This window comes from Xyrauchen texanus, chromosome 22 (assembly GCF_025860055.1).
Source record: "Xyrauchen texanus isolate HMW12.3.18 chromosome 22, RBS_HiC_50CHRs, whole genome shotgun sequence".
Lineage (NCBI taxonomy): Eukaryota > Metazoa > Chordata > Actinopteri > Cypriniformes > Catostomidae > Xyrauchen > Xyrauchen texanus.
This window is the reverse complement of record NC_068297.1, coordinates 38,531,943-38,541,118: the sequence shown is the minus strand read 5'-3', so window position 1 is coordinate 38,541,118 and position 9,176 is coordinate 38,531,943. Positions and strand designations below refer to the sequence as shown.

Here is a 9,176-nt window from a genome sequence, read left to right as displayed (position 1 = left end):
ACAAGGACATCACCCAGACATGTATTTGATGTGCATGTTTACACCTAAAGACGTTTCTTCTCAGATATTCAGCAGATGTCTTTGAGACGTTTAGATTTTGAATGTTTGTAAATCTGATCTTTTCAAAGATGTGTAGCATATGTTAATTAGAATGTGATGCTTTCCAGATGCAACGCTCTTAAACAGACATCCCAGAAATGTGGGTGTGCTAGCTGGGGCTAATCATGTGACTAGCCGGGTAGCCCAGTTCTCCCCTGTAAATTTAAACAAGTTCTAGGAGAAATGTACACTTGTGTAATCTGAGGAAATTGCCCTCGCACATGCAAATTACCAACACATAGACTACTGAAACAATTAAAACATGGTTTTATTATGGCTTGTTTAACAAAAGACTGCAGAATCATCACTACCTAGTGAGGTAAAACGACACGTATGTATACATGACCTTTAATTAGGTTGTGTTAAACAAAATATTAATACAGCCCAAACTCAGTGGTGAATACTGTTAAAAAGGTACATTTCTTTTGCATTACACTGAGACCCAGTACAACATAATACATGTTAAGCACTCTTATGCCGATTATAGTGGTTCCTTTAAGCGACTAAAAAAACATTACTTTTCAGTCCATGATGCGTTTTCAAACAATGTGAGTTTTGAACGTAAGAAAGAAAAGTGATGTTCAACCACAGGTATTTCACTGCTGGCGATGTCATTCACACTTATATGGTTTCTTCATTCGTGAAGACGTTAGTTTGCCTCAAAGCGATTTACAATGCAGTGGCACAGCATCAGATTCGTGCTATACGACAGCCGGCCATCAGTAAACAATCTCAGCCGGACAATGGATCGCACACGGGGAGACTCTCGGCTCAAACACCAAATAAATCTGGCAGGAGGCTCATCAACCCCGTCTAGGCTCTTTGCACATTTGAGGGCCTGAACGAGACCATATCTCTCAGAAATGAGGACAAAATGATCTCACAACAAGTTACAGCATTTGGCACAGCCTCCAGACGGTCTGGACCTCTTCTGCAGCGCAGCCCGCGTGGCCGTCTCGAAAACCTCGCGAACGCCATCCTTCGTTTTCGCCGAACACTCCATGTAATCATACGCGCTGATCCGTACGGCCATGGCCCGGCCATCCTCGATCTTAACCGGCTCCTGTTTCATCCTGGCCAGCTCGTTTCTTACGTTCTCATCATTTCGCAAGTCCTTCTTATTTGCCACTAATATAATCGGCACGTTGGGGCAGAAGTGCTTAACTTCTGGAACCCATTTCTCGGGGATGTTTTCCAATGAGTCCGGACTGTCAACGGAAAAGCACATGAGAATCACGTCAGTGTCCGGGTAGGACAGAGGACGGAGCCGGTCGTAATCTTCCTGCCCCGCGGTATCCCACAGTGCCAATTCCACTTGCTTGCTGTCCACCTCGATATCTGCTACATAGTTCTCGAAAACGGTGGGCACATAAACTTCTGGGAACTCGTCTTTGCTGAACACGATGAGCAGGCATGTTTTCCCACATGCACCATCCCCGACGACAACCAGCTTCTTTCTTATAGCAGCCATTGGATCTAAATGTTCAGTCCCCCAATATAAACAACGGCGATTATTAGTTGAAATTCTTACTAAAACAAACGCACTGATTTTGCGTTCGAATCAAGCTCGCTGGTCTTTACAGAACCTTTCATTTGAGAAATGGAATTCCACCATGAAATTTTCATCAAACACAGAGCCCGGATGAGTCTTTATAAAGTGCCTTGTTTCTTTCCTAATATAGCAGACCAATTGGAAGCTTTAGTATTGCAGCTCCTCTTACAAGAAGATAACCGGATTGGTCGCTAGTTTATAAGGGGAAGGGTTTATTCCAGAGACAGCTTGGAAAAATGGACTGCGCCCATAGAAATTAAATAGGTAGAAAGGAATATCAACGAGCCAAACAGAAAAGTGGGCGGAGCAGTAGTGCCACACTGTAATAATTATTATTATTTTGGAGTACACTTTATTTATAAGATTAAAATTCACGTTTGTTTTCCTAAATTTGAAGGCATTTAAGTTTAATTGTCTCATACTATACAATTATATTTCATTGTGATATTTCACCCACCAAATAAAAATAAATAAAGAGTAATTTGTATAAAGCAAATGTTTCATTTACATAATTTTAATCACATTGGATCCTTTTAGCAGACTGTGTTGATGCATTTTCGCATTAATTTATCAGCATAAATCTTTTTATTTTTAAATTTTGCAATTATTTAATGTAAATTTATAAAATTATTCTTTGTGTTTATTACCCTTGCGTTATTAATAACAATATAATAATAAAGTCAATACTGCTGCCATGGGGCTTCAAATACAGTTGCTGAGGAAGTGACAGTAAATTGGGCATCTTTCTCTCTTCTGACATAATGCATCTCTCTCTCTATTTTATTTTTTCCTCTTTTGGAAATGTATGGAAATACAACAGTTGGAGACCAAAAATAATATTTGCTATGGTCTCCCATGTACCGCTATTTTTTATGTTAGTAACAACAACAACATTTTCACAACAACAAGAAGCTAGAAAAAAAAGGAGAACAATATGCAGAGGAGGCGAGGACGTGGTCGAGCATTCATTTTGGGAGAGAGGAAGCGGTAAATGTTTGCACCTGATATGAATGGCTGGTAATTGCTGTTTCTGTGTTCACAGTGAGAGACAGGTGAAGTAATAAGGGGCCAGACTTCAGAGTGGGAGAGAGAGCCCATCTGACAAGTCGTGTGTGTGTATTGGTCGCTGCAATTCCCTGAGCGTTTGAGTGTATCTGTAAAGCTTCAGCATTACGCCGTCAAGCAAACGTGTCTTCTGTTAATAAATGTAACTTTGAGTTGGATATGTTTTGGATCATTTTGATAATCCCACTAAAAACAACTCAAACACACATTACTCCCCTAGACTCTCTTTAAGAAATAGCAAATGCGTGTCAAAGAAATGGCTCACGGCAACAGTTGCTAAAACAGGATTGGTCAGAAACACATTTAAGGTGGGGTCAATTACAGTAATTTCGAGTCAGACATGACGTGAATGCAGCTTCAGTCACAGAATGTGGATACTGTAAATGAATAGGGACAGCCATAACCAACATCTGCCTGTCGCCTGCCTGACTTCTCTCATAAAATAGCAATTTTATCATAGTAAACTCATAGTTTACTCCAAAAGGATCAATTAGTGTAAAACGTGTTGGAGATTAGCAAACAAGCAGTCATTTTATTAAGGGGGCTTTCACACTAGCACTTTTGGTGCGCACCCCGGTTCGAATGACGTCAGAGTTCGGTTCATTTGGATGATGTGAACGCTGTCTTCCGAACTCGGGTGCGCACCCACGAACCGTACTCGGGTCCGCTTAAAAAGGTGGTCTGGGGTACAGTTCGCTGATGATATGAACGCAATCGAACCAAACCGCAGAAGTGAACCGCTATTGATGACGTATAATGTGGTCGTCAGTCTCACACGCGTCACTTTCAAAATGAGCGGAAAGGGTTTACTTTCGTGCGTGGTGCGTGCGTGTGTTTGTGTGTGTGTGTATACACTTACCTTGACGAAAAGCGGGATTGACGCACACGCACTGCAAGCAGAGAGATGATTTCTGCTTGCCTTCGCAAAAATTGTCTTCGGCGGACAGCCCGCTGTCTTTTGAACGATTTCAGTATTTTTGCGGCAGACAGACGCAAGTATGTTTCTGTATCTTGATGTTGAAAACAAAACCAAAGGTTAAAAAAAGAAGAACAAATGTGAACCGAGCAAGTCTATTCATTGAATTTTGGCGCTTTTCATTTCAGCGGTTATCAAGCAACACGATTACGCACCAGCTGCAGCTTGATGATGCAAGCGTACCGCGGTTCGGATGCAAATATATAATGTGAACACAGTCCATCGGGGGGAGGGGGGAGCAATCGAACTCGGGTTCGGAACAGGCAATCGAACCAAGTATGAAAGCCCCCTAAGTGATGAGCTGTTTTGTCATAAAAGCAGTTTATTCAGTGTACTGATGCATCTCATCCATTAACGTTCATTCAAAACAAACTGCCTCTGTTCTCCTCGCCAGTGTCCCGCTGCGTAACACTTTGTTTTGCTAACCTTGAATGCTCCTCTTGGTAGAGGAGTTCTGGCTTTTACTAATGAGTAGGGATGTGGTTCGGTTAACCGTTCCATGCGCCACTAACCGAATAGTGATTTTGGTGTTCGAATATTCCACACATGCAATAGAGCGCAACAGAGACAGCCCACTTTTTCAGCTGTCTGTGTTCCGGAAGTATTTTCCCCATTCATTTCTTCCATAGACTTTGAATAAAAGCCTTCATAAAAGAGTTGTGAGCCATGAACCAAACCAACCAGCTCCGAGGTGAATCACAGCATCACAAACTATTAATTGAGGCAAAAATGTATTTGAAAATCAGGCATAAAGCCAAAGGTACAAGGATGTGTACTTATCGTGTTTCATGAGGGCACGGACTACAATCTCATGAAGCATTGTGAATGATGTCCACCATACATCCATCTTCAACCGCTTATCCGAAGTTGGGTCACGGGGGCAGCAGCTCTAGCAGAGGGACCCAAACTTCCCTATCCCAAGCCACATTAACCAGCTCTGACTGGGGGATCCCGAGGCATTCCCAGGCCAGTGTGGAGATGTAATCTCTCCACCTAGTCCTGGGTCTTCCCCGAGGCCTCCTCCCAGCTGGACGTGCCTGAAACACCTCCCTAGGGAGGCCCCCAGGGGGCATCCTTACCAGATGCCCAAACCACCTCAAATGACTCCATTGGAAGCAAAGGAGCAGCGGCTCTACTCCGAGATCCTCACGGATGACTGAGCTCCTCACCCAATCTCTAAGGGAGAAGCCCGCCACCCTTCTGAGGAAGCCCATTTCGGCCGCTTGTACTTGTGAATGATGTCATTGAATAAAAAATGAAACTATTGATTTTAGGTTGTTGATTATAAATATAGAAACAATATATTTTAGGTTTATTGCTAAATATCCTGATATGTACAAAAAAGCCACAAACCTTTTTATCATCTTGTAGATATGCCAAAAGTAGTTGCATTTTGGTATGAAGTTTATACTAAAATATGCCCATGCCACTGATATAAAGTTTCTGTCTATCAAGCTTTCGAGATGTCTCAGTCAGGAACTACGCCACCTATGTCCCAGATGGTAGCCCGGTCGGAGTGCCACTCACGTTCTTCACGCCGTTCATCCACCAGCCAAGCTGCAGCACGAGCCCGAGCAGATGCAGAAGCTGCCCGCACCAGAGCACAGTACGCCAAACGCCAGATCGACATGGAGGTTGAGAAGGCGCGCATCGAGGCAACGCTAAACGCTCTGAAGAAGGAGGGTGAGGCTGAAGCAGCGCTTGCTGCAGCTCATGTCCTGGAAGCGGCAGCTGACGAGGAGCACCATGCCATCGACCTCACTGAGCAAGGCATCTCCCCTAAAACGCCTCCTTCCATCAGACAAGCTCGAGACTATGTAAATGCTCACTTCACCAACTTCAGTTCAGAGGCCAAAGAAGAAAGGCCCGTCACAGGACAAATGGTCGGTCATGACGACTCTCACCATCTACAACAGAGCCGAACACCAGTCGCTTCCTCTCCAGGTGAACATCTCACTGATTTTGTAGACAGGGAGCAGCTAAAGTCCCCTACACACATACAAATGGACATTTCACCCCAGCCTAGACCTTCAGTGACTCCACAGACTGAACTGTCGGATCTAGCAGCCTACCTAGCACGCCGTGATCTGCTCACAGTGGGTTTCAAGGTTTTCGACAACCGTCCTGAGTCCTACTTGTCCTGGAAGTCCATCTTCTGCAATGCCATAGTAGGCCTCAACCTCAAGCCCAGCGAAGAGCTTGACCTTCTAACCAAGTGGCTCAGTGGGGAGTCACTTCAACATGCTCTGAGGATCAGGGCGGTCCATGTGAACAACCCACAAGCAGGCCTCCAACGTTTGTGGCAGCGTCTAGACAAGAGTTATGGCTCCCCAGAGGTAGTCGAAGCGTCGCTCTTCCAACGCTTACAGACTTTTCCAAAGATATCCAATAAAGACGCTCATCTGCTGCAGGAGCTTGCAGATCTTCTGCTAGAGTTAGAGTATGCTCAAAGTGAAAATTATCTGCCAGGCCTTAGCTTTCTAGACACCCCAAGGGGGATAAACCTGATAGTTGAAAAGCTCCCTTATGGACTCCAGGAGTCATGGGTGAAACAAGGGACAAAATACAAAAGAGACAATGGTGCAGTATACCCACCTTTCTCATATTTTGTTCAGTTTGTAAATGACTATGCCAAAATGAAAACAGACCCTAGCTTTATGCTACAAAGTTCAAACATAGTAGCTCCAAAGGTTGACAAGACACTGGTAAAACCAACCAGATACAGAGTTCCTGTTGCAGTGAACAAAACAGATATCAGTCAAACAAATGGCACAGCCCAAACATCCGTTTCCAATCCGGACAAGCAATGTCCTATTCACCACAAGCCCCATTCACTCGCTAAATGTAGGGGATTTAGATCAAAAACACTTGACGAAAGAAAAGGTATTCTCAAAGAACATGCTATTTGTTATAAGTGTTGTTCTTCCACAAGTCACAGAGCTAAAGACTGAAAGCCATTATCCAATGCTCAGAATGTAACAGTGATGTTCACGTGTCCGCCATGCATGCTGGTCCACCTCCGTGGACACCCCTTCCGCACCCCCAGACAGCATTTGCCCAACAACAGGGACCAGGCCCTCAGTCGTTTAATGTCGCTCCGCAAAATGCTGAAAAGGAAACCTGAAATGAGGGAGCATTACGTTGAGTTTTTGGATAAAATCTTCAGTAAGGGCCACGTCGATCCAGCTCCTGCTCTTACTCCAGACCAAGAATGCTGGTATCTCCATAGTTTCGGAGTTTACCACCATCAAAAGCCAGGGAAAATTAGGGTAGTCTTTGATTCAAGTGCACAATACGACAATGTTTCTCTCAATGACGTGCTACTAAAAGGGCCAGATCTCAATAACACTCTTGTGGGAGTTCTGATGCGTTTCAGGTTTGACCCATACGCAGTCATGGCAGATGTGGAGCAAATGTTTCACAACTTTCTAGTCAGAGAGGACCACCGCAACTACCTTCGCTTCTTGTGGTTCAAAAACCACGATCTGGATGGAGAAGTGCAGGAATTCAGGATGAGAGTGCATGTATTTGGGAACTGCCCCTCCCCATCAGTGGCTATCTATGGACTGAAACGGTCCGCGATGGAGGGAGAAAGGGAATACGGCAGTGATGCAAGAGAGTTCATTGAACGTCACTTTTACGTAGATGATGGACTAAAATCATTCTCTTCCACAGATGAGGCCATTGACATTCTCCGTAGAGCTCAGAAGATGCTGGCTCAGAGTAACATACGCCTGCACAAAATCTCAGCCAACTGTCCTATCATCACAAGTGCCTTTCCAAGTGAGGACCTTGCAAAGGACATGCAGGGACTTGACTTCGGGCAGACTACCCCACCCATGCAGCGCAGCTTAGGCTTGGGCTGGGACTTGTCCACAGACCTGTTCAAGTTTCAGGTAACAGTCAAAGAAAAGCCCTTCACTAAACGGGGAGTGCTGTCAGTCGTTAATAGTGTGTTCGACCCACTTGGCTTTGCCGTCCCAGTCATTGTAGAAGGCAGGGCCATACTGAGAGACATTTCCACTGACATTTGTGAATGGGACACCGAACTGCCTAAAGACAAATTACAACGGTGGCAACAATGGAAGGACTCCCTCAAATATCTACAACAACTTGAAATCCCCAGAATATACACCTCAATACCACTATCTGCAGCTCTAACTAAGGAGATCCATGTCTTTTGTGATGCCTCCACTAAGGCAGTGGGCGCTGTTGCTTACCTCAAACTCACGGATAGAGATGGACACAGTGAAGTGGGTTTCCTTTTCGGCAAAGTACGGCTTTCCCCAAAACCAGACATCACTAGACCCAGACTCGAACTTTGCGCAGCAGTCCTGGCTGTTGAGGCTGCCGAGTTAGTCCTGGAGGAGCTAGACATCGCAGTCGAACATGTGAGCTTCTACACAGACTCCAAAGTAGTGCTCGGTTACATCTTTAACAAAAAGAGACGCTTTCATGTTTATGTGCACAACAGAGTAGAACGCATCAGGCGCTTCACACAAGCCCACCAGTGGCATTACGTGCCCACTCATTTAAATCCCACCGATCATGCCACACGAGCACTGCCCGCTGAGCAGCTCTCTAACTCCACATGGATCAGTGGACCTGCTTTCCTTTCCAACTTGGGAAAAAGTCAAGCACAGGCAGAGTTGTTTGATCTTGTAGACCCAGAAACTGACAGCGAATTGTGACCTGCGGTTACTACATGTGCTACCACTATCTCAAAGGATGGACTCAGTAGCGTCAGATTTGAAAGGTTTTCGAGTTGGAATGTACTACTCAGAGCTATATCCAAACTCCAACACATTGCCCAGTCGTTCAAGCTGAACCCAAAGAGCTCCTGTCATGGCTGGCACAGCTGTAACGAACACTCATCCGAAAAGCAACATAACCAGGCCAAGTATACTGTCATTCATATTGTTCAAAGGGAGGTTTACTCCGAAGAAATGAGACAAGTTGAAAAAGGTGTCCCCCTTAAGAACTCAAGCCCACTCAGTAAACTGAGCCCGTTTGTTGATTCGAATGGAATCCTCAGAGTGGGTGGGAGGCTAAAACGCGCGAAGTTGACATCGGACGAAACAAATCCCATACTCATCCCTGGAAAGCACCACCTTGCTCAGCTTATTATAAAACACTTCCACGGGAAAGTATGCCACCAGGGCAGACATTTTACTGAAGGGGCAGTAAGGACTGCAGGTTTTTGGATTGTGGGAGGTAAAAGAGCAATACGCAGAGTGATATTCAACTGCGTCACATGCCGCAAACTAAGGGGGAGACAACAGGAACAGATCATGGCTGAGCTACCAGAGGACAGGCTGTCCACGGACCCTCCTTTCACACATGTAGGCCTTGATGTGTTCGGCCCCTGGCCTGTCATGGTCAGAAAAACACGTGGTGGGCAATCGGATGCTAAGCGATGGGCAGTCATATTTACATGTATGAGCACACGCGCCATTCATGTTGAAATTATAGAATCAATGGACA

The 9,176-nt window shown here is 45.0% G+C and overlaps 1 protein-coding gene across 1 annotated transcript; it reads right to left on the bottom strand.

Moving 5' to 3' along the window:
- Positions 1-349: 349 nt before the first annotated feature.
- LOC127662800 (rho-related GTP-binding protein RhoB) lies at positions 350-1,747 on the bottom strand. Its single transcript, XM_052154150.1, has one exon. It carries the CDS (start codon positions 1,568-1,570, stop codon positions 980-982), a length of 591 nt encoding a protein of 196 aa, XP_052010110.1. The 5' UTR covers positions 1,571-1,747; the 3' UTR covers positions 350-979.
- Positions 1,748-9,176: the final 7,429 nt, after the last annotated feature.